This window comes from Dasypus novemcinctus, chromosome 15 (assembly GCF_030445035.2).
Source record: "Dasypus novemcinctus isolate mDasNov1 chromosome 15, mDasNov1.1.hap2, whole genome shotgun sequence".
Taxonomy (NCBI): domain Eukaryota; kingdom Metazoa; phylum Chordata; class Mammalia; order Cingulata; family Dasypodidae; genus Dasypus; species Dasypus novemcinctus.
The window spans coordinates 35,427,009-35,453,656 of NC_080687.1; the positions used below are offsets into that span (position 1 = coordinate 35,427,009).

Genomic DNA, 26,648 nt, shown 5'->3' on the forward strand with positions numbered 1-26,648 from the left:
GAGGGTCCCCAACAAAGATCAGAAGGTGGCAGAAGTAGCTACTGATAAAATTTTAACTAGAATTTTATCCTCAAGATTCATTCTGCTCTAACTCCACCTTGGTTTTCTGGCAATGCCCAAATCTCTTTTATGACACCATTTCCAACCTACCTTTTCCAGTACAACATACTCATAAGTTCTAGCCTTACCCCAAACCGTATCTCCTTATTTGGGCTGATCTGCATTAAATTGTTAGTAGAAAAAGGAGTATGATCTAGTTAGCTTTTAGATATAGCACTAAGGTGTGAATCAGTGGTTCCCAAACTTACTCAAGTGTCAGACATTTAGAAGTGACAATCTTCTTTACAAAGCATTTATGTAATTAATTCTATCATAAAAGGTAGCAACAATTTTACTGACAGAGAAAAAAATGACTAAAGTATTATGTACTTAATATGCAAACATAAGAATATTCTTAAATGTTCTTTAAAAAAGAATTAAAAGGTTAGCTGTTTCTAAATTCTCCCAGTAATATTCATTTACTACTGTTCACATGGAAAGAATCATCAATAAAGGAAACTGGGTAATAAATGTAGCATGAGACAATTCTAATAAACATTTTTTTTTCTCTTATAATTGAGAATTTTGGGGAATTCATGTATTCCTAGAGAGCAGTCTCAAAACCACTATTAACCTCTAAGGGAGGTTATTAAAAAAGAAAAAAGATTGTCCTAATAGATAATTTAAGTAATAAAATTTCTGGAGAATTTCAGGCAACACAAGGAGGACATATTTTTTTGTGTGTAGAAAGGTCTTTCTAGAACAATGCTAGAGAAAGAAGCCTTGCTTCCTAAATTCTTCCTAGATGAAAGATGTATACATGTACAACTGGTTTCCTGCCCCATTCCCTCTTCTTTCCCCCTCCTTTAGTGGGGAGTGGGGAAATCAATCTGAGTGATACTGATTCCAGGCCATCTAGACTTAAGACACAGATAGTCTCTAAGGACCTAATTATCTCCAATTTTAATGCTACTATGACAAAGGCTTGGCCTTTTTGGAACTAAAGGGAAATATAAAAAGTCAGTCTTTGGGTAAAGCTGACCCTTTCTCAAGTCACTTTAGGCAAAGTACACAGATTTTGAGAGCTGAAGGACTCTTAGAAACAATCTAGTCTAGCTATCTCATTTTGGAAAACTGGTTTTCAAATAAAAAGGGTACACAGAAAGGTTTGGATATTTTCATAGTGGTTTCAGTTGGAAACGACAGGAGAGAGAGTGCTGAGTTCCTGATCAGAGGAGCTCTATCACATTCCCCAATGGAACAGCAACAGTCCCCCAAGTGCAATTGCAAAGACCAACAAAGATGGATGCTCCAACGATGAGCCCTTAATACTAATAGCTCTAATTATGAGCCTGTGTGCCTGAAATATGAACTAGGCCTAGAGCTGCAGGGTGCCTCAGAGTTACCTCCTGAGAGCCTCCATGTTGCTCAAATGTGGCCACTCTCTAAGCCAAACTCAGCATGTAGATGCATTGCCTTCCCCCCAGCATGGGACAAGACTCCTGGGGATGAGCCTCCCTGGTGACAAGGGATTACTATCAAGCACCAGCTGATGATATAACTAGAAAAAGAGGGCGGTGGACTTGGCCCAGTGGTTAGGGTGTCCGTCTACCACATGGGAGGTCCGCGGTTCAAACCCCGGGCCTCCTTGACTCATGTGGATCTAGCCCACGTGCAGTGCTGATGCACACAAAGAGTGCCGTGCCACGCAGGGGTGTCCCCTGCGTAGGGGAGCCCCACACACATGGAGTGCGCCCTGTAAGGAGAGCCACCCAGCGCGAAAGAAAGTGCAGGAATGGTGCTGCACACATGGAGAGCTGACACAACAAGATGACGCAACAAGAAGAAACACAGATTCCCATGCTGCTGACAACAACAGAAAGTGGACAAAGATGCAGCAAACAGACACAGAGAACAGACAACCGGGGTGGGGGGTGGGGGAGAAGGGGAGAGAAATAAATAAATAAATCTTAAAAAAAAAAAAAAGACCTTGAATAAAGAGGTCAACTCACCAGCAGAATATCTCAGCCTACATGTCATATCAGGTGTTAAAAACTGTTTTTTGACTTTGGATAAAAGGGGGAAATGGAAGGGACAAGTCAGTTTATATGGCTATGAGTCTCCAAAAAAAGAGTCAGGAGGTCATCAGAGGGGTCATGCTTATGCATGCCTCAGCAGGGTACCAGAGACAACCAAGGCAGATGGAAACCCAGGTGCTGGTCTCCTGAGGGCTGCAGAGACCCACAAATTCTATGGTCATGGCAGATGGCTCTGGAGTTCAGGGCCATGTCAGCTGGCCCTACTTTGCAGTTTGTGTTCCTGAGTGTGATGGAGTTGGACTCAGATATGACCTTTCTACACATGCCTCTTCTGTTACTTTTACTGGACCTGTGGTTGGCGTTTGGGTGGGTGTATACTTGGGAGACCTGAATCTCTGAACTGTCCATGTGATGGCCAGCCCTGGGCCTCAGCAGACTTGCAGCTTCTACCCTCTGGTTTCTTGGACTTACCCTGGCCAGCTGACAGGGAGGTGAAGAGGGTCAAACACCGCACCAGGGGGCCAAGAGTGCCTACAGGTGCAAGCAGGAGAATTGCATCCATCATCCATGTGGAATCTAAGGCCTCTCTTGATGTAGAGGGGGACTGCACATAACCATCCCAGGATCCACAGGATGGAGGAACAGAGTATGGATTAGAGTGGACTTACTGGTGTTCTGCTGGGGAACTACTGTGATTAGTAAGGGAAGAAATTATAGTAATGATGTGGAGAGGGTGGCCATGGTGGCTGCTGAGAGTAGGGAGACAGAAGAGATATGGTGTGGGGGCATTTTCAGGATTTGGAGTTGTCCTGGGTGGTGCTGCAGGGACAGATGCTAGACGTTCTGTGTCCTGCCGTGGCCCACTGGGTGGACTGAGGGAGAGTGTGGACTTCAATGTGGAACATTGTCCACGTGGTGCAGCGGTGCTCCAGAATGTATTCACCAGGTACAGTGGATGTGCAGCAATGATAGAAGAGGTTGTTAATATGAGAGGGGTGGGGTGGGGGGTATATGGGGACCTCATATTTTTTTAATGTAACATTTAAAAGAAAATAAAGAAGAAAAAAAATAAACATAATAAAAAATAGTAATTATTCAGAAAAGAGATTTTCTATATTTTAATTTTCACTTAACACTTACATAGAGTCACAAAAGTCATAATTAAAATCTGTGTCCCTGATCCTAGAAAGACAGATAGCAGCATTCCTTTCCTTGGAGGACGGAATATATCACCATGAACAAGTTTCCAGCCAAATTCTTCCTGGGCATCCTCCTAAAAAGGGAATGAAATCAGTTTAACTTTCATGTAGTATTACCAAAACAACTAGATAGTTCATTCACTGTTGAATATTTTGTTAAATAAATTTTTTAAAAAAACAACTTATTTCCAATTTGAAGTAATAAAGCTTAATTTGTAGAGCTTTATAAGGTTTTCTTGAATTGTTTTTAAAGGAATGTTACATAAAGGCCTATGAATAGTTATTGAGAAACTTTAAAAAGAAATACAATGTGAGAAGAACCTAGCTCTACTGTCAAGCTTTATGATCCAATTTGACAATTTAATTTTTAATCACATTCTGTTTCAATCTACATTTATTAACCTCCAATATAAGCAAATGGTGTAACTTCTCATACTGGAGGCACTTCACAGGTTACAATAAGCTTGGATGTAAAATATTAATAATAAATTTGTGCTCCCCTAATCTCCAGATACATATATATGACTAATAAACATCTCCACTTGGTTGTTTAATAGACATCTTGAACAGAAATCATCCACAACTGAACCAATTCTCTCTCCTCACCTAACCCTGCTCTTTTTACAGTTACCCCACTCCCATACCCTGTAGATAAAAACACCATCCTTCCAGTTCCTCAGGCTATAAAACACTGGGCTCATCCCTGATTCCTCTTTTTCTCCGTACCTTGTAAATAACCTTTTAACAAATTGTACAACTCCACCTCCAAAATATATCCAAGACCCATCACTAGCTTCTGGTTCAAGCCATCAACTCTCACCTTGCTATTGGAGTGGACACTAAACTGACCTGTTTCTGTTCTTGTCCCTGGTCAGTAGATTCCCCATATATAGCAACCCCAGGCATGCTTTTAAAATTTAAGTCAGATTATGTCACTCCTTCCTCCAGACCAAAGGTTTCCTTTTTTCTCCAGGGTAAAAGCGAAAATCATTACAGTAGTTTGTGCAGTCCTCCGTAATTTTGGCACTTCCCACCTTTGTGACTTCAGTTCCTACTTATCCTCCATTTCTTCTGCTACAGCTACACCATTTTTTGACTGTTCCAGGTCTTGGGACCTCTGCAGTTGTTGCTACCTGCCCTGGAATGCTCTCTCCTTTACTACCTAATAAGTGCCTGATTCATGCCTTCATATCCACCAAGTTTCTGCTCAAATGTGTTATGTGGGAAGCTGGGGCTAAACCACTGAACTACAATGGATCCCCTGAGTTGTTTTTTTCATGTTTGCTTATTGTTGTTTGTTTCTGTTTTTAGGAGGCATTGGGAACCAAACCCTGGACCTCCCACATGGGAAGCAGGTGCTCAATCGCTTGAGCCACATCCACTCCACTATTCATTTTTTAAACATTTTATTTTGAAATAATTTCCAACTTACAGGACAGTTGCAAAAAAAAAACAACACAAAAACCATAAAGAGAACTCCAACTTAATCCCCGCACCCAGACACCCAGATCCACCAACTTTTAACATTTTGCCACATTTACTGTGTCATTCCATCCATCAGTTTATTTATCTGACTCAAAAGTTTCATCTCTCAATTGGTTAAGGCCTTGACATACTGATGACCCACAGGGTGAACCCATCTCTCATGTTTGCCTTGCTTCCTGACCTGGCCTCAGCTCAGTTTCTTGAGGAGTGGGTTGGCGCTGGGAGAGTCCTTAAAGTTTTCTTTGATGTATCAGAAGCTCAGCAATACACCAACAAGTCCCATATGTCAAGGACTGGCTGATTATTTACTAATTCATTCGACAAATATTTATTGAGCACCAACTATGCTGGGCAAACACTAGAGATACTATAGTGAGGAAAACACAAATATTCCTGCTCTCATAAGTATGTGTTCTCATATGGAAAGCAAACAATAAACAAAATAAAATATATACAACAGTTGATTCTCATTATTCAGTGTAGTTATTTATGTTCTATAAAGTTGCCGCAAACTCTGAATTAGTGAATTCTCAACTCCTTGGGGGAAATACAGGGTTAGATTTCTGTGAGCCCTTAGTTCTAACAATCTTGTCAAGCAATCAGTACATAACCTCGTTTTATGTGCTTCTGTCTAAAGACACCTTAACTTAAACTGTTGATTCATTAACATTAAATTCAGTGCTGCAAGACATGCCTGTACAAAGCTTTTAACACATTTTCTCTGTAAGGCACATCACAGCCTTTCTGTGCTTAGGAACATTAGACAGCACTTCAGCACTATACCTGGGGGCTATTTTAAACAGCAAAATCACCAACAAAAAAGTGCAAAAATGCAAAAAAACATAGCACTAAATGTAATGCAAAAAGGATACTTGTTTACAGTATGAGAGCAGAAACAAAAAGGCAGAGTACTGCCTTATTTGACTTTGGTTTGGTAACTCAAATGTTTAGCCACTTTCAGTATGTTCATGAATAATGGTAGAAGCAGCATGAGTATTGATTTTCAGGTTATAAATAAATTTTAGCAAGTAGGTAAATTCACCAGTACGGAATCCATGAATAATGAGGCTCACACTGTAGTATGTTATATGGAGACAAGCCCTATAGACATAAATTAATAAGTATGAGCATGTGTGCATAGGAGATGATGTTACCTTAAATGTAATTTCAAATGTCAGGAAGGTCTCACTGAAAAGATCATATTTAAGAAAAGACCTGAAGGACATAAAGGAGCTAGTCATGTAAATGTCTGAGGAAAGCACATTGTAAGTAGAAAGAAGAGCAAGGGTAAAGGCCTTGAGGTGGAAACATGCTTAGTGTGTCTGAGGAATAGGAAGATGGTGGGTATGGATGAACAAAGCTCTGAGAGTAATGGCGGATTACATCATGTAGGGTCTCAGAGGCCCTGTAAAGGCTCTGATTTACTCTGAATGAAATGGGAGGGCTGTGATCAGGAGTGATGTGATCTGACTTATGTTTTAACAGAGTCACCCTGACTACTCTACTGAGAAGAGAATGGAAGGAGGAAGAGAGTGGGAGCAAGAGTGGAATCAGGGCTGCCACTGGCCCACATCCCATAGCGTGTCTCTGTACAAAGTAAGAAAAAAATTCCATTAACTCTGCAGTTATTTGGAATAACCAATTATGAAGAGTATTCTGGAATTTTAGTAAAATATTTAATAAGACATAATCAGTAAAAATTATGGGAAAAGACTTGTAGAATAAGAATGCTTAAACTTATAAATGTTAATATATTCTTCTAAGATCAGGATAGAAACTCTGGGGAAAGAGGTAGAAGAAACTGGGGAAGAGAAAATGAAAGTCTAAGCTTTTTTGTATTCTTTACAATAAATACTGTGATTCCTGTGGAAGTTTACTGAAATTTTGGTAAAATATTTAATAAGATATAATTAAGGAAGCGGATGTGGCTCAAGCAGCTAGGTGACCACCTCCCACATGGTACTTCCAAAAAACCAAAAACAAACAATAAGCAAAACAGATGATAAAACCAACTCAGGGAAGCCAATTTGGCTCAGAGGCTGAGTGCCAGTTTCCCACATACAAGGTCCTGCGTTCAATCCCCAGCCTCCAGTACTTCAAAAGAAAAAAGAAAAAGAAAAAGATATAATCAATAAAAATCATGGGGAAAAGACTTGTAGAGTAGGAATGCTTAAAGCTTATAAATGTTAATATGTTCTTTTTCTAAGATCAGGATAGAAAGGCTGGGAAAAGGGGCTGAAGAAACAGGGAAAGAAAAAATAATGAAAGTCTGAGCTTTTTTGTATTCCTTACAAATTACTGTGATTCCTGTGGAAGTTTCATTAGTTTACTGCTATGAAATTAAAATGCATAAAATGTGTAACATGCAACTTAAAATGTTTGAGAATAAATGAAGCTGGTACACTAATCTGCCTTGATTATATCAAAAGACTGAAATGATAAAAAATCTAGTTAAAATTAATTTTAAAAACTTACACAAACATAAATAAAACTGCTTGGGAATTATTCCATTTAACGCTGCCATTTCATAAAGTATGTACATGTTGGGAAGAGACTGACAGAGTTAACAGCACAGAAACGAGAAAAGAAGACATAGTTGTATAGCTGTACATCTATACCTATTCTGCACCAATCTATCAATAGAGATAAGAATTTGTTTCCTTCTCTAGGATGCTACAGTGACCAAATTTTAAGAGACTACCAAGGCTTAAGAGTCACTTTCTTATTTGAAAATGAGAATTCAAGATAACTTATAAAAATTATCAGCATAGAAATTTATTTGAATTCAAAATAATATGGTATTATTTAGAATAATGTAATAATCACCTAAAGTAAATACCATTGTTGGCTCTAGACCAGGACTAAAGATGTCATGCTTCTGAAGTTCAAAATTATGTTGAAAGAATGTATAAGGAAACTAAAATATAAAAAAGAAGTTTGCCAAGTACTGGAAGTTATAATATTCTACTTTTTCTCCTCACACTAATTTCTTCACTTTCATTTAAGATGAGTTTCATCTTGTTGAAAAAACATTTGGTTTTATTTTTCAAGTGGAGTAAATATTATCTAGATTGAAGTATTGCTAAATGACTTTACTCAAAGTGCTTAAAATGGGTGAAAAATCCTAGGGTTTATGTGACGTAGACATTGAAAAGCAGACTGTGACCTTAGATTAAACCCATATAGTTGTGGAATGAGCTATAAGGAAGCTCCAGAATAAGTCTGATTTCTAGCAGTGCCCACAGCCAAAAGACAAATTCAGAAGGTTTCTTCCTTTTGAAGAAACTAGAACACAGAAAAGAAGTGTTTCTTTGTTCCAGTATCCCTTTGCACACATTATCTATCCTGTAGATGGGATGGGCAAGACATCCAGAAAGATTGAGTTCCTTGTTTTGATAGCAGAGTTGAAGCCTTGTTCCAAACCTATCCTGACAATTATTAGCAGAGGGAACTTAATTTATCATCCCAGAGTACAAGAGTACAAGAGTCGCTTAAACAGCACTGTTCTGAGCTCATATTTAGGAATCTGACCAGATTTTTGGATCAAGCCCTACCCTGATTCCAAAATTCTTAACTTTAGCAGTTCCAATCATACTAATAGTTAACAGCAAGTTGTTGCAGCCTGCCTGGTCCCCAAAAATCCACAATATACCACATTGGAATTCATGCACCCCAGCAACTGTGGGGCAGCAACAAAGTCCTCGACACCCCTTTCCCCCCAAGAGCAATAAATGTGAGGTTCCCAGACTGAGCAGAGCCCAAACCACCAGCAACAGGGGAATTCATGAAAACTGTTTCCATTTTATCAACTTCTTTGGCTAATTATTTTTAAACTGTGGGATTGATAGTACTTTTAGCTATTAATAATGAGCCTTTTTTCATTTTTTTAGAATTCCTTTGCTCTAGACTGAACTTCAATTGCACTGATACTCACGGGCAGCAATGCAATAATTCTGTCAGCTTTTTTGGCTACATCTGCTGGGAAAGACACTAGTTCTTGAAACTATGCATGCCTCAGGGAACACATCATAAATAATGAGCAGAAGAAATTTTTTGCCATTAGATTCCTCACATTGCCCAGTCCAAAAGTTCAATGGATTCAACTGTAGTCTTAGAAGCCACTGATCTACTGAACACTGTGGCAAGGTGGAGATTCCAGTAGCAGATGCTAGAGGCAGATCCACTGAGCCATAAGGAAGCTGCCTTGCTGCCTCACCTGCAATGATCTCTGCTGCCTCCAGGCTTGGAGTGTGCACAGCAGGGTAGGTAACTTTTGAGAAGGCTATTTGAAAAGCGTATTCTTTTTAAGGCTATTATTCAAACTTATTCCAAAGTAAAATTAAGAACTGTAGACGGAAGAGTAGTCAAAATGTTTCCACTCACCGTAGAATCCATCTGATTATATCTGGCAATGTCTTTATGAAGTGTCCGTAACATAATCATAGCTACCATTCCAGATAAGAAAAGGACAATTACCAGAGAATTCATTATGCTGTAGAAATAAGTAAGTCATGGTTAATTTCTAGCTCAATCTTTGGCATAGTGAAACTCTGATTAAAATCCATCAAGTTTCAGTTTTTTTGAAGAATAAGGTTCATAGTTATATGCATGAATACTGAAGGTTTGACATATTGGTCTGCTTACTTTTATTCGAAAAACAAGATTAGTCATCAAAGTAGGAACAAGAGAGTAATGGTACCATGAACAGTTTTCTAGATAAGTTCTGAGTCATGCTTTGAAGAGTAATAATAAAAAAATAGTAATAGCAGCAACAGTAATTTCTACCGATTCAGCACTTAACCTGCCAGGGAATGTGCATAAATGGTCTATTTTTCTTGTTTAATCCTCACAACTCCCTGAGGTAGGTATTTCTAGATAAAGAAACAGATTCTGAGAAACTGGGTGGCCTGCTTTGATTCATAACCAGTGATCTAAGGCTGGGATTTCAACTCAAGTCTGCTTGATTTAAAAGCCCAGACTTTTGAATAATTGGAAAGGATTAGAGAACAAATGAGATGTTCAAAGGGACAAAGAATAGAACAAATACAAACAACAATAAAAAAGATTTAACTTTCTACTCTTACCTAAACCACTGAATGTGGGTATGAGGCATAGATTCCAAAATATAGTCCCATCTAGATGCCCATCTGATAGATTTGTCTTCCTAGAGGGGTAAAGCAACAACAACGAAAATCTTTATGTAAATAACAGCTGACAAAGAACATTAAGAATAAAAAAATTTCAATTCACAGCTTGTCCTTCCATTTAGTCAGTAAGTGCAATTTCTAACCATCATAACTGGGATTAGTCGTGAGATTCAGGGAGATCTAGGGAAAATTTGGATGAGATTAAGTATGAGATTAATGGAAAAACACAAGAGTTCCCAATAGTACTAAATACATGTGTTTTTTCCTAAGTCTTGCTTTAAATTGTAACTAGTAAAGGTTTATTTTCTATGTTAAAATTCACAGCTACATTTAAAATTTTCAGAAAATGACTGATGGAATAACTTATTCTTTATTCTCTTTGACACAATCTATTCCTATGGAATACATAATCAGACCACAAAGTCATAACCTAGGCACAATGGCAACAGTCACCCGCTCTGAGCTCTTAATACCTAGGAAGAAAGATAGACTGTTTACTGTGCTAGGCTTGCAAAATCCAACACAATGTAATAAGGATAGAAAATGTCACAACTATAAATGGATTGCCAAAACAATATTTTAAGAGGTGAAATATTGCCTAAGATTCTTAAAAAAATCAACTTTTATTCCTAAGAAACTTCTCCATTAATAAAGCCACTCTCATAAATCTCCTGAGAACCTACATAAATAATCTACCAACAGGAAACTCAAATCCCAATGGAAAAAAAATGCTGTTATTTTCCCAAATGCTTTTTGTATATGTTTGACATTTTCATACCATCCTTTGTGCCTATTTTCTACCTTCTGTCTTATGTGTTTCTCTTATGCTTAACAATATGGCTCAAGTTTTTCAATTTCCTATACTTACTCATTTAAACCAAGACTTAAGAGTGTGGTTATGTTGCCTGGGTACTGAGGAAATATTCTAAAAATCAATTCATTAAATTTATTTGACATGCATGATCATTAATATGTTTAATGAGTTTAAGTAGTATGAATTTAAAATCAATTTCCGAGTTTTATGAAAGATAAAAACAAACTCACCTCAAAACTAACAGAATAAGTATAGGCAATTTTGATCTCCCCAGAAGCCTTGTTACTTATATCCATGGGGGGGCCAGAGCAGTCTGGCTTATCTATATGCGTATGTTTGAAACTGTGGGAAAAAACATTTTGGCAAGATGCTGATAAAAGTACAGTTAAAAAAATGGGGCAAAGGTTAGAGATTCTGTACATATTTCACAATGCAAATGATAGTCAAAGGTTAAATTAATTCTTGTTACATTTAACAGCACACATATTTACTTCATATAAACAACAGGCTTAGTTTAAAAACATATGTAGATATGTAAGACTGCTTTTTTTGAAGCTGAACAAATGTATTTAATACTACAAAGTGTTAGTATCAAACAAAAAACACATTACATGAAAAAAACGAGACACAAAGAACTACATATTGCAGAATTCCATTATAAAAAATGCAAATATAAAGAAATTTATAAAGATGAAATTAGATTAGTGGTTATGTAGGGCTGGGGAAGGAATGCTAAGGGGTATGGCGTTTTTCTTTTTAGAGTAATGAAACTGTTCAAAAATTTTCTGTGGTGATAAATACACAACACTGTGATTATACAAAAAGCCAATGATTACACACTTTGGATAGACTGTATGCTATATGAATATATTTCAATAAAACTGCTTAATAAATAGTAAATAATTGTGCAAGAATAGAAATAGCAGCTATGTAGAGCCGGGGAAACAGATTGAGAGGGGACAAATTTTCTCATTTGTCTATTTTTCTTTTTTATTATTATTATTGAAATAATGAAAATGCTCTAATAATGATTAAATGAAGAATGCACAACTATGTGATTATACCAAATATCACTGATTTACATTTTGGATTAACTGTATGCCTTATTAATATGTATCAAAATTGATTTGTTTAAAAAAGTATGCATAGAAAATTATTACTATTAAAAACAAGCTTTAAGAATACTATACTTTAACAGCATTAAATAATCTAAAAACCAAAACATACTGAGGGAGTTTAAAATAATTTCCATCTTACTATGCATGCATTTCCTTACCACCACTTCCATAAGAAAATGGCTAATTCAACGTGGGGAAAAGTCATAGAAAAAATGGAATGTTCAGAAGGATCTCACAAATAACTTGATATATACTTTCATGCCACAAAATTAACAACTTGAAGAGATACTCTTTCAATGGCCTGTCACATACTGGCAACTAGCATTGTGTGGCAGCTTTAGAATTTATAACACTAGATGTACATTAAAGGTGAACACTGTCTCAACTACCCATGTTCTTCATTCCAAGCTAACAAACGCAAAAGCTCCTCAAAACTTTTAACTGAAAAACAAAACAAAAAAGGAGCACTGACTTGACCACTTACCATAAAGGAAAAATATTTGTGTGGTTTCTCTGAAAGTTCATAACTCAATAATAAATCATACTAAAGAGTTTTAATAAAACCAATTTTGAAATGCCACGTTATATGGCCAATACTGATTACTTGGGCCTACTTTTCACCTGTCTTTATGTATTTACTTTCTGTTTGTACATAGTTACCTTTTTGGTTCAAGTTTGGCAGCCACTAATCTTGCTCCCATGGACCCAGTTTCAACGACATGATAGTGTATTTTGATGTCAACATGGTTGAAGATGTAAAATGTATCTCTTTCATGGAAATCTGACTGTGGAACAGAAAAAGTTAAAGGTCGAAGAGTCAAAACCTAAGAGTCAAAACATAAAAGTTTAAAATGGGCCATAGAAAGTCAGAAAATTTAAGCTTGTAAAGAATTTATTTTCCCCTTTTACACCCTGTTCATTTTACTTTAAACACCACTTTAAGATTCAGGTTCTATGCAGCTGGCCTCTTCTCGGCAGACAAATCTCTGGAGACCTGCAGACAGTTTTAAGGCCTCTGGCCTCCCTCTGAAGTTGCTGGCTGCTTCGGCTGTTACTTGAAGAGGTGAAGGTCTCGAGTCTCTTGGGCCTTTGTGTGCTTACTTTCATTTGGTTTCTTATTCAGCCTGTGATTTCAGCCAAAGTATTTTGGCCAAATAGTATGTCTTCAGCATTCCGGAGGATTAAATGCTTTTAGAGGGGCTCTTTTCATCTAACTCCCTTGAAGAGGTCTTTCTACCCCCATGTTTTCTTCAGTACCTTGACTCCACCTTTGCGCCTGGGTTGAAGGGGGCTTTCTCCTTCTTCCTTGCTTTGGAAGAGTTTGTGGTTTCCTGGTCATCTTCGCCATGTCAAAGCCTCCCAATAGTCTTGGAAAGAATTTTAATCCTTCCCTCCTAAAATGTTTGCATTTTAAGCATAAAATATTTATAAGCCAAAAATTAACTGGTAGAAGTACAATTTATGCTTCTTTAATGTTTTAATTTTTATATAAAATTTAATAAATACCTGGTAAAAAGCAGCTATATATTCACTTATAATAAAACAAATAAATTTTAAAATATTGCATGTTATGAGCATGCTATATTTCATACACTTAAACATTCTTCCTCTATGGAAGTTTATAACTTTAGACTAAATCAATAACTAATTAACTCAAGTGTCTTTAATCAGCTCTCACAAAAGCATTAACTGATATAACCAGTTTCACGCCCAAGCTTATGCTAATTCTACTACTGTATCATAATCCATTAAGAGAGTAAATCAGGTTAACCTGATTATACAAACTTATTTTCATATATATCCCCAAATAATTTTTAGTTACCTTCTATTTGATGTTTTCATTTTATTAATCTGTTTTGAAACTATGAAAGAATGGCCTTAATGACAGACAGGACTTTAAAAAACTCCTGCAATACCAGATATTGTGGATTTAAAATCAATATAATAAAGTTAATAAAGTCTTTTTTTTTTTTAAGATTTATTTATTTTTATTTAATTCCCCTCCTCTCCCCTCCCCCGGTTGTCTGTTTTCTGTGTCTTTTTGCTGCATCTTGTTTCTTTGTCCGCTTCTGCTGTCGTCAGCGGCACGGGAAGTGTGGGTGGCGCCATTCCTGGGCAGGCTGCTCCCTCCTTCGCGCTGGGCGGCTCTCCTTACGGGGTGCACTCCTTGCGTGTGGGGTTACCCTACGCGGGGGACACCCGTGTGGCACGGTACTCCTTGTGCGCATCAGCACTGCGCATGGGCCAGCTCCACATGGGTCAAGGAGGCCCGGGGCTTGAACCGCGGACCTCCCATGTGGTAGACGGACGCCCTAACCACTGGGCCAAAGTCCGTTTGCCAATAAAGTCTTTTTGATAGTCCACTTTCTATATATTTTTTTTGTCTTTTTAATTTTGTTTCATTTTACACTATTTTTTTTAAAGATTTATTTATTTATTCATTTCTCTCCCCTTCACCCCCCACCCTGGTTGTCTGTTTTCTGTGTCTATTCACTGTGTCTTCCTCTTTGTCTGCTTCTGTTGTTGTCAGTGGCACAGGAATCTGTCTTTCTTTTTGTTGCGTCATCTTGTTGTGTTAGCTCTCCGTGTATGCAGCACCATTCCCGGGCAGGCTGCACTTTCTTTTGCGTTGGGTGGCTCTCCTTGCGCGTGGGGCTCCACTACACGGGGGACACCCCTGCGTGGCAGGGCACTCCTTGCATGCATCAGCACTGCACATGGGCAAGCTCCACACCGGTCAAGGAGGCCCGGGGTTTGAACTGGGGACCTCCCATGTGGTAGATGGACGCCCTAACCACTGGGCCAAGTCAGCCGCCCAATTTTTTTTTTTAAAGATTTATTTATTTATCTGTCCCCTTCTCTCACTCTGCTGTTTTTGCTGTCTGTGTTGTCTTCTCATCTCATTTTCTGTCTTCTAGGATTCATCAGTATTTGATCCTGGAGACCCCTGATGTGGAGACAGGTTCCCTGTCAATTATGCCACCTCAGTTCCTGGTTTCTGCTGCATGTCACCTTGCCTCTTCCCTTGTCTCTCCTTTGATGCATCATCATCTCGCTGCGTGACTCATTCACGTGGGCACTGGCTCACCATGAGGGCACTCGCACGGGCACTGGCTTACCATGTGGCACTCGCACGGACACGCTTTCTCTTTTTCTTTTTCACCAGAAGGACCCAGGGATCGAACCCAGGTCCTCCCATATGGTAGGCAGAAGCTCTATCACCTGAGCTACATCCCGTTTACCCACGATATTTTTAAAATACGAGATCTAAGAATCTAACTTTTAATAGAGCTATAACAAAATCCTAGACCTTAGTATAGCACTTAGCATACAACAGACAGTCTTAGTAAATGCAGAACTGAATCTGAATTATTTTAATTCTAGAGTTAAACGTGTACATTATTAATCTGGTTAAGCTTACAATTATCTAAGTCATTGTACTTCAGAATAGCTGAATGGTACTCGTTCACTAAATGCAACAATTGTGCAGGTAAAGACTGAATCCCTCTACCAAAAAGTCATATTTTAAAAAGCAGCATAGAACTTAACCTGAACTTACACTAATAACACAGGCATCTTTTGCATGGCCTTTATCTGTAATGTAACAACCAATAGGAAATCCAGGATTACAGAATTTCTGATCATCTTCGACTTCATAACACCATGTTACAGGCATGTTATCCACAATCCTGTGTACAGAAATAGAAGTCAAATTACAAGAGAATTCACCAAACATGACTAAGAATTACTGCCCAAATTGTGTCATCACTTCATAAAATTTTAATGTCTATAAATCCTTTAAGTTTCTAAAACCCCAAATCATATATGTTCAAGGAGTAGGATATACACAACCTTCTCTCAAATGTTTAGAAAACAGATTGACTGATAGATAGATACATGGATAGACAGAATGATATTGCAAATGTGGCAGAATGTTAAAATTGGTGGCTCTGGGTACCTGGAGAGCGTGGGGGTAATTGGAATTCTCTGTATGGGTTTTGTATTATTTTTGCAACTGTTTGGAATAATTTCAAAAATTTTAAAAAAGGATAAAAGAAAAAACACATACACACAAAAAAACAAGCCCATGACCAAAAAAAAATTGATGAAATGTTATATTCATAACAAAGTAATGACATTATGTCAATATCTCATACACTGTAAAAGAAAAAACTTTATAGCTTCTTTGATACTATTAATTATGTAGGAAAGGAATGTTTCATAAAATAATTTATTGTAATTACTAATTTAATAATATCTAGACATGTAAATATAATTTACCATTAGCAAGATCTAAATAGCTGCAGAATATACCTAGTGCCTAGGGAACAGTATAGAAGTGAACGTTTTTTATTATTCAGGTAATTTGTTAAAGAGGATATAATTTCAAGATATGGGAAAATATTAAAATTAAAGGTCAGGTGAAAAAGTGAAAATTATGATAATACCTATTAAAAAATGTGTTAACTCAAGTTATTTCTAAAAGAAATGTTCCTATAAAGATAACCAAATCTTTCAAGTGCTAGATAGTGAGACAAAAATTTTTTTAAAAGGATAACAGAAAAGTTTTGCAGCACTGTATACAACACTAAAGCCTGAGCATATGGTACCCTATGCTCAGAGAACACTGCAGAATACAGAAAAAAAAAATCACTAAAATACACTTTCTATTACAATTGTAAGACGACACTTCAGGGCATGTTTTATTTGTTAATTAATGTATGCCTTATGAAGCAAAATTACGATAATAATATATTCATCCAAGGTGTACATTAATGACCTAATAGAACATGTCTCATCACATTTAAAAGCTATTTAATAGTACCCAAAGCACAAAATCTTAGAATCACCCATACTATGAAGTTGCTTAGTATTATAACCAACAGCTTAGTAGTTCCAATGAAAAGACTATAAAATATTAGGAGCATAAAAGCAATGCCATATAAAATAAATAATGTGGATATTCTGGCAGCCTAAAGAATAAGCTAATTGCCTTACTTTTTAAAATAGAGAATGACATTCAATTAACAATTATTTACTAACAATAATGCTATCACATCAGGGAAAGTGCTACATGAAAATTATGTAATGCTACTCACAAAGTGAAGAGTTAAGGTACAATTTAAACTTTTTAAAGGGAAATAAATTTATCATTTATAGAATACCTTGACATAAAAGCCTTCTCCTGGTAACAGGAAGTTTTTAAAAAGAAACAAAAACAAAACCTTGGAAATAAATAACAAAATTTAAGGAATATAATTTTAAATGACTGGGAAGCAGACTTGGCCCAGTGGATAGAGCGTCCATCTACCACATGGGAGGTCCGTCTACCACATGGGAGGTCCGCGGTTCAAACCCCGGGCCTCCTTGACCCGTGTGGAGCTGGCCCACACACAGGGCTGATGCACGCAAGGAGTGTCCTGCCACGTAGGGGTCCCCCCCACCCCGTCCCACCCCCCCGTGTAGGGGAGCCCCACGCACAAGGAGTGCGCCCTGGAAGGAGAGTCACCCAGTGTGAAAGAAAGTGCAGCCTGCCCAGGAATGGCGCCGCACACACTGAGAGTTGACGCAGCAAGATGACACAACAAAAAGAAACACAGATTCCCATGCCGCTGACAACAACAGAGGCTGACAAAAACAAGAGCATGCAGCAAATGGACACAGAACAGACAATGGGGTGGGGGGCAGGGGGGAAGGGGAGAGAAATAAATAAAATAAATCTAAAAAAAAGAAAATTTTTAAAATGACTTTCCTAAGTTAGGAAGTGGTATTTATATGAATTTCAAACATCAAAAACTGAAAGTTGTATTTCCTATTTGATATAGTGAAGAGCGTATGAGAAGAGGACTCAAAAGAATAAACGTTCAATGATTTGTTCCAACTTTTTACCATTAAGGACTCCTTTCCATTTTTTCCCTCTACTCTCTACAGGCTTCACTTTAAACACTTCTACCAAACAAGTGTCATTGATTAATAACTCATTTTCCCAATAAATTAATCAAACACCCAGAGTTTCTGCTTAGAATGGAATAACCCCTGTTGCCACAATGTACTCAGAAAACTGCAGCCAAAAGCAAAGAAACTTGGAATTTAAGTTAAACTGAATAGTTTTAACCTGAGTAAGTTTCTAATATCCATTAGGAGTTTTGAATCTTTGAAAATAACTCTTCATTCTGCTTTGCTAACTTGGTGTGATCCCAGTTTGGAAATCACTAAAACATCTTCAATATGCTTTCTGTCTAGTAAGCTATATAGCCCAGTGATTCTATGATACTGAAACATTTTAAATATTATATTTATAATTATGCTTTTATAAATAACACGTCACAAAGATTTGGAAACTCAGACGAAAAGTATAATCATAAACCATATAGGGCATAGTTAAAAGGAGTCAGATATCTGGTGTTGGTATCCAAACACTAGGCAGCCTCAAGAATCAAGAATCAACTCAGCCTACTGACAAAGTATGTCAAGAAGATCCTCAAATTACGTTCTACAGCCCCAAATAAGAATGAGAAGTATTTATTAATTCAGGTAAGAAAAGTAACTGTTAATTTTTTTTTTAGGTACTGGGGCTGGAGATCAAACCCGAGACCTCATAACGTGGGAAGAAGGCGCTCAACCACTTGAGCTACATCTACTTCCCAACTAATGTTAATTAAAATTGACAGTTCTCTACAATGAGAATAATGAGTAGGTATATTAAGTAATATTCAGTCATTATTAATCATTCAAAAAGGAAGTATGGCTAAAATACATGATTAAAAAACTTATGGGGGAAAATTATGATTCATTCAAGGAATAGAAAGCTACACAAATTATGAAAAAGAATGAGGTAGATATAGATAGACAGATGTACTTTACATGGGAAAATGCCTGCAATATTTTGTGAGATCAAACAAGCAAGTTGTGGAATAATATGCTTAATAATGTTTTTAGTTGTATTATGTAATAATATACCTGTATATGCATAGACAATCTGAACAGATACCTGTGAAATAATAGTGCTACCTATGGGAAACAGGATTAAAAAAGCTAGGGTGGTAGAAGACTATTACTTCTCATTTAATATCCTATTTATTGTTTTATATAGGCAGATATTGCCTTATAATTTAGAAGATTATATTCTCCCCAAATGTCTTACTGCAAGTAAAACATGCTATATTTATAATAAAATTCCCTAACAGAACACCATATTTTTAAAGGTCTTTCAAATTTCCATGTGTACAGGCCATTTTATCTGACAACTTTGCTACCTATGTTTAAAATTAAGTTACATAGTAAAATGGTCTGAAATTAAGGACAGAAATATGCTCAACTCATGGTTCAGATAAATTCAGCAATGTGAATGAATATTTTCCAAACGTATAATGAACTCATTTAAGGACTGGAGCCCACTACTTAGAATTACCAGACTGTGTATTTCTGATATGACTCAGATTTTTTGTTAATGGACTCAGACTTGAAATTATAAATTTTTATGATTCAACTGAAAAATCATTAGCACTTTTCCTGTTGATTTTTAAAAAGCAGAATAGTTTAAGTTTGCAACTGATATTCCTACCACAAACTACTATTTTACCATTTAATGTTTTCTAACTTTGCACATTTTTAAACAATTTATTCTTCTCTTCTTGGTATTAAGCATCTTGATATCAAAACAGGACCTATGTTAACTGCATTATAAACTAGTTAACAGTATTCCTAAATGTATTAGTCAGCCAAAGAGGTGTACTGAGGGAACTGTTGGGCAAGCATGTGGAAAGGGTGGGTTCCCATAAGGCCCCAAGGAGAAGAAACCATCATCTTAAGAATGACTCTCAGACTGAAATAGAATGGAGAATGCCCTGCAGGTTTACTGAACTGTAGAGGATCCATGACTCATGTTTCCCTCCCAATTCTCCCTTATTGAAATGAAAATGTTTATCCTTTGTCCATTTGTGTATTGGAAACAAATTGTTTTGTAAGTTTCATATGTCTACAGCAGACAGGACTTTGCCCCAAGACAAACTGTATTTCTGTAAATTGTGATATGATTTAGTACTTGCATTGTTACTAAGGTTTTTTCGAATATTGTAATGTCTTTTTGGAATTCAGAGGGTGGAGTGTAGCAGTTTGATATGGTTATGAATTCCAGAAATAGATATTAGATTATAGTTGTAATCTGGTCTGTACTTGGGCATGATTAAGTTATGATTAGGGCTTTGATTAGGCCATGTCATTAGGGTGTTGAGTTCCCATGCCTTGGTGGGTGGGGCCTCACAGATATAAGGCATGGCAAAGGACAGAGTTGGGGGTTTTCGATGATGGAGTCTGATGCTGAAGCCTTAAGCTGGAGCCCCGGGAAGTAAGCTCATGGAAGAAAAAGAAGCCAGCCCCAGGAAGAGAGGAACCCTGAGTCCAAGAAGAAGAAAGCCCTGGGAAGAGAGGAACCCTGAACTCAGAGAGAAGCAAGACCCTGGAAGGGAGGAACCCAGGAAACCCTCACCCTCACAGACATTGGCAGCCATCTTGCTCCAACATGTGAAAATAGACTTTGGTGAGGGAAGTAACTTATGCTTTATGGCCTGCTATCTGTAAGCTCCTATCCCAAATAAATACCCTTTATAAAAAACCAACCAATTTCTGGTATTTTACGTCAGCACCCCTTTGGCCGACTAATACACTAAGAAATAAATTTTTCTAAAAAATGAAAGAAAAAAAAAATCCCAAGTACTTTCCTGTGCGGAAGTTACTAAAGAAAAGTTGCTTCTACTGTCTTTAGGAATAAGTCCAAACAGTAGGCTAAGAACAGAAGGGTAGAAGAGAGAACTAAAATCACCTGCAGGCTCTAAGAATCATTCTTTCATTCAATCAACAGATGAGCAGCTATTAGAGTAAATGGAAGTGGAACACAAGAAAATAACATAATATCTGAGCTTAAATGTCCTTCCTCCCTCCCTTCCTTCCCTTCTTGCCTCTCGCTATAGGGAGCTGACTTCCACGTGGTTCAGGTATCTCCTATCCAGGTCTGGATAATCAGAGTGAATTCCCTATCACAGATGAGTTTATGGATGGGCATATGACCAAGAATGCCCCTTCCTAGAACTTTTTTGTTATAGTTATATGGAGGGTAGTTTGAGGAGAAGAACTCAGGGTGCAAGAGAGAATGACAGGCTCCAAACAGAGTATGTGAGTCACACGACCCTGTCATGACTGAATAAGGATCCATGGTTCCTAATCTCACTGGAAGTGGGCAAACAGTTCAACTTAAAATACTGAAAGGACAAATATGCAAGAGGAAATACATGAATTTAGCTTTCCTGTTCAGCATATCTAGCACCGAATGCTTAAATATAAATAAGATATGACCCCACACAGAATATGGGTATTTGTAAGCAAAATCACCTGGAAGAGTAACAGTGGTTACACGTGAAAGATGAGATTTTGAGAGTTTTTTTTCCCTCGAAATGTTCTCTGCTTGGATATTGTATAATAAGCACCCAATACATTTCAAGCAAAATAAAATAATTTCAAATGCTTTTTGATTTTGACACAAACTGGTAAAGACCTTGTTAATGCTATATCATGTTTACAAAATAACAGACAGGTTAAGCAAAAAATAAGTGTTTTATTTGAAATAGATGCTATTGATCAAACATCCCACAAAAGTTAAATTTTGTTTTCCCATGGGATTCTTCATTGCCTAAATGTAGAAAATAACAGTATTTCTGATCCAGGCCCTTTCCTAAAACATAAGTATGTTCCCATTAACTATACAAGAATAAAAGACATACTTTATGCACCACTTCTGTGTACCAAAATATGTATCAGATATTACAGTAAAATAAAGTTAAAAGATGATACTTTAAATGATCTCAACATTATTAATATTCCTTTGGCTAAAAAAAGTCACTATACTTCATACTGTAACTACTGATAACAAAAAAGGAAAATCAGTTTATTTATTATATTCTATACGGTCAACTAAATAATGTATATGTTCAATGAAAGAGGTTTCATCTTGGAAAGGAAAAAAGCCAAATATTCAAAATCTTCATCTCTTACCAATGATGCTGATAATTCAGTAACATGCTTTTTTTCAAGAATTCCAACTTTTGCTTGTCTTCAGCTTTCTCTGTATGGTATGTTTTCGTACAAACATGCTTACAGGTCTCCTTCTTATTAAACATAAACTGCATTAAAATAAAGTGGAAAGTACATTAAGAAAAAATATTCAGAATCCTCATAGCTATATCATAAATAGAGTAAAATCATTGGACTCATTAAATTACTTAAGCGTATTAATACTGGTAATAAACATTTAAAAATTCCTCACAGTTCAATCAGATTTAAATTTCAATCTTAATCTGTTTCTTTAACAACTAAGTTGTCTGTTTTTCTTTTGATAAGTAAACACATTTTCTTTTTGATAATTGTAATCTATCCAACTTCAAAATGTAAATAAGTCCTAGAAGGGAAATACAGCACATGTAGAACATAATGAAACATCGATCTCCCATGACCATGTTTTAGAAACTTAACCAAAGTTAAGAAACTAAGGATTCCCTTCATATGCCTTCAATTTTGGAGCCTAGCACTTACTTCATGTGTATAAAAATAATGATATTCACAATATAATGTAGGTTTATTTTGAATTATCAGGACCCAATTATGTTTTGTTTTTTGAGTTATCAGGGCTTGGGATTGAACCCAGGACCTTGTATGTGGGAAGCTGGTGCTCAACCCAATTATGTTTTAAATGTATTTCTTCATTTTCAGAGGTCTGTAATTTATTAAAGTAACCATATAGCCATAATTATATCTTTTCATAATTCAACCTTTATTAAAGGTGGTAAAAAAAAGTGTATGTTTCACTTTTAAACAGGCCATTCTTTCGTACATTATATACCAATATCCCTAAACCAGTTTTCTGTTCATCAGCTGACAAATGAATGTTTCAAGTATAGCCCAATGCTGCCACCTGTCAGCCGACATTTTGGTTTTAGCCATACTGCCTCCTGTCAAGACAGCCTTATTTGTGCAATTTTTGCCATTTTGAACCTATATGACACTTATGGGTTTATTTTTTTTTAAGCAGAGAATGGAAAAACAAAAGCATGCATGTTAAGGTTTCAGAGGCAAAGGTGCCACACTTAAAAATGAATTAAGCAAAGACATTACTGATTACACCAAAAGCAACAAGTCTTACAACTCAATCCAATGCTCACTGGGTTTATGTGTGTTCAACTGTGAAGAAAAATAGCAAAACTAAAAGTGGCACTTAATAATAATAATTAACACTTCTTTGGCTCTATGAACTATATATCTCATTTAATCTTCCCAATCACCCTATGATGTAAGTACTCGTATCTACCTTTCTCAGACTAGAAAACTGCAGCACAAAAAATTATGTCACTGAATAGGCATTTCTTCAAAGTAGAAATACAAATGGCCAGAAAGCACATGAAAAGATGGTCATCATTAGCCATCAGGGAAATGTATACCAAAGGCACGAGATGCCACGATGGCTAAAATTAAAAAATACGGAAAATGTCACTTGTTGAAAAGGATGTAGAGAAATAGGAACACTCGTCCGTTGTTGGTAGGAATGTAAAATGGTGCAGCCACTGTTCCTCAAAAAAGTAAGCACAGAATTACCACATATGTCCCAACAATTCCACTTTTGGTATATACCTAAAAGAACTGAAAGCAGGGACTTGAAGAGGTATTTACACACTGTGGTATTATTCACAATTGCCAAAAGATGGAAGCAACTGAACTGTCCATCAACTAATTAATGGAAAAACAAAAATATACATACAATGGAATCTTATTCAGCTGTGAAAAGGAATGAGGTTCTGATACATGCAATGCAACAACATGGATCATCACTGAAGACAAGTTGAGTGAAATAATCGAGACAGAAAAGGACAAATATTGTATGATCTCACAAATATGAAATAATTAGACTAAGCAAATTAAGAGAGTCAAAACTAGAATGCAGGTTATCAGGGGCCAAGGTGGGGGCAGGGAATGGGGAGTTAATGCTTAATTGGTACAAAATTTCTGGTTGGAGTTATGGAAAATTCTTGGTAAAAGATGGCCGTGATGGTAGTACAACATTACAAATCTAATTAACATCGCTGAATTATATTATGTGTTTGAATGTGGTTAAAGGGGGAAATTTTAGGTTGTGCATAAGTTACCATAATAAAAATTAAACAGCAGCAGCAACAACATAGGACTATACTATATAGTGAACCCTAATGTAAACTATGGACTACAGTTAGAAATACAATTATAATAATATTGTTTTATCAATTGAACAAAGGTACCACACTAAAACAAAGATTTAATAAAGGGGAAGAGGGTATTTGGGCATTCTGTATTTTCTGCATGATTTTTACGCAAGCCTACAACTCTCTACTAAACAATTACATACATAAAAAATTAAGTCACACTTAATAACTTATAAATGACAGGCTGAATTTAACCCATGCAAGCTGAGCTCTACAGAAAGTGCTGCTAATCACTATACTCTGCCTCTCCCTATAAAATGTTTAATTGGGAATTTTATATTTCAAATTGTTGTTAGAGATTTAATAGTACTTTATATTAAGTTGGGTTACAGACTTTCTAGCTCCCAAGAGAACAAAATCTTTCTTATAACAGGCAAGCATCTTATTGCTGTACTTTTATATTTTCATTATACATAAAAACATAGGACTTTATTTAGAAAAATGTTTTACTATAATTTTTCTTGAATTATTTCAGTGAGGGTTTAAAATTCTTTCTGAAATAATTTTATGGAAGTCATTAATTCAATACTTAACCAGCTGGAGTCAAACCTGCTTTCAAATCTAACTTCATTTTGTTATGAGACCTTGGCAAGTTGCTCTTAACTCAGATTCAATAATCTTATCTGTAAAATGTATTTAAGAATATCTGCCTTGAAGTAACATGTACAAAACATCTAGCAGGTTGACTAACAAAAATAGGCATTTACTATTAATAAATGGCAGTACTGTTATATACTCTACCACTACCTTTTAGCAAATGATAGAAAAATTATATCAAAGTCCCATACATTCTGAGGGAGATCCAAAACTAGCAAATGCTCCTTACAAGACCTCTCACCTAGGAAGCCTTTTCTGCCTTGAGACCATCAGAACTAAGCCCATGCCCTTATTCCTGTTGATGTTTGTCACTACATGTCCAGGATTTCCATGACATCCTTCCTTTCCCACACATGAATCCAAAGATGGATATATACACATCTCATTCTAAACATTTCCCACATGCCCCAGTTCCTTAAGCCCTTCTGCTATGCCCTTTGGAACTGACTATGCCATCAGGAGAACGCCCTGTATATTCTCAGACTCTTCTAAGAATGTATTCTGAAATGTGTTTGAATGAAAACCTGGCTGCCTTTCAAGTAGTGGCTGTTTTCTCTCTCCAATGGCCCACAGGACTGGGTCAGACCATTCTCCCTCCTCTTGAGAAAATCCCCCAGCTTTCAGTGAAACCAGGAAAAGATGCTCAACATCATTAATCATTAGGGAAATGCAAATCAAAACCACAATGAGATATAACTTTATATTCAACAGGAGTGCTAATTTTAAAAACGTGGAAAATAGGTGCTAGCAAGGATGTGGAGAAAAAGGAACCTTCATGCATTGCTGGTAGGAATGTAAAATGGTCAAGATGCTGTGGAAAACTATTTGGCAGTTCCTCAGAAAGTTAAAATATAGAGTTGCCATACTAGCCGGCAATACCACTCCTAGGTATAAAATCAAAAGAACTGAAAGCAGGAAATAAACAGATAATTGTAGAGCAGTGTTCATAACAGTATTATTCACAATAGCCAGAAGTGTGGTGCAACCCTAGTGTCCATCAACTCATGACTGGATAAAGAAAATGTGGTATTATATATATTCAATGTAATAATATTCAGTAATAAAAGGAACAAAGTTCTGATGATTGCTACAACATGTGTGAACCTTGAAAAACATTATGCTTAGAGAAATAAGTCACAGTCACACAAAAGGACAAATATTGGATGATTACACTTATTTTGGCTTCTGGCTTACTGTCACTCTCTCCAATATACATCCTTGCTCCTGATTTTTAGTGATTTCAACATCTACAGGAATGATTCTTGCAATACTCCCCACTCTTGGTTCTCTGACATTTTCTCCAAAGAGAAGTGTGATGCCCTTCATCATACTTCAAGGTACTCACCTTGTCATTACCAATAACAGGAGTCCCTTCATTATCTAAATTTCAAGATTTCCAGTTTTAAACCACTACCTCCCATTTTTCCAGGTCATTCCCTCAAGTAGTCTTCAACTCCAAAGCCCTAAAGTTTGTGTTTCTTAACTGTTCCTCATTCCTTTCATGACTTCACTTCCCTCCTTACAAGCACTACAATTTCTATGTCAAAGATTATCACTACCTTTCAGACATCCTCAGATACTTTACTCTTCTCTCACTTTGCTGTACTCACTTGTCAAAACTGTAAATATGGCTAAATTCAACTCTATAGTAGTGCAGGTAAAAAGAGGTAAAGAAACAAAAACAAGGGAAGCAGACATGGCTCAACTGATAGAGCGTCCATCTATGATATTGAGGGTCCAGGGTTAGATCCCCAGGGCCTCCTGACCCATGTGGTAAGCGGGCCCACGTACACTGCTGCTGTGCACACGGAGTGCCATGCCATGCAGGGGTGCCCCTGCATAGGAGTGCCCCACGCACAAGGTGTGTGCCCTGCAAGGAGAGCTGCCCGGCGTGAAAAAAGTGCAACCTGCCCAGGAGTGGCACTGTAC

General features: G+C 36.8%; 1 protein-coding gene and 1 pseudogene across 2 annotated transcripts in view; both read right to left on the reverse strand.

The window, feature by feature from the left end:
* The window catches only part of TM9SF2 (transmembrane 9 superfamily member 2), an 82,775-nt gene that overhangs the window by 15,914 nt on the left and 40,213 nt on the right, over nucleotides 1-26,648 (reverse strand). Inside the window, exons 4-10 of one of the 2 annotated variants that reach the window (XM_004458415.4) lie at nucleotides 21,889-22,016; nucleotides 15,401-15,530; nucleotides 12,502-12,626; nucleotides 10,954-11,065; nucleotides 9,847-9,926; nucleotides 9,146-9,254; nucleotides 3,219-3,351 (exon numbers count right to left, since the gene is read on the reverse strand). In XM_004458415.4, the coding sequence (XP_004458472.1) occupies nucleotides 3,219-3,351; nucleotides 9,146-9,254; nucleotides 9,847-9,926; nucleotides 10,954-11,065; nucleotides 12,502-12,626; nucleotides 15,401-15,530; nucleotides 21,889-22,016 (817 nt within the window). Of the gene's footprint in view, nucleotides 1-3,218; nucleotides 3,352-9,145; nucleotides 9,255-9,846; nucleotides 9,927-10,953; nucleotides 11,066-12,501; nucleotides 12,666-15,400; nucleotides 15,531-21,888; nucleotides 22,017-26,648 lie in introns of both variants that reach the window. The other variant, XM_023588747.3, reaches the window with a different exon arrangement.
* Nucleotides 8,021-8,954, reverse strand: LOC139436581 (3-hydroxyisobutyrate dehydrogenase, mitochondrial pseudogene; annotated as a pseudogene).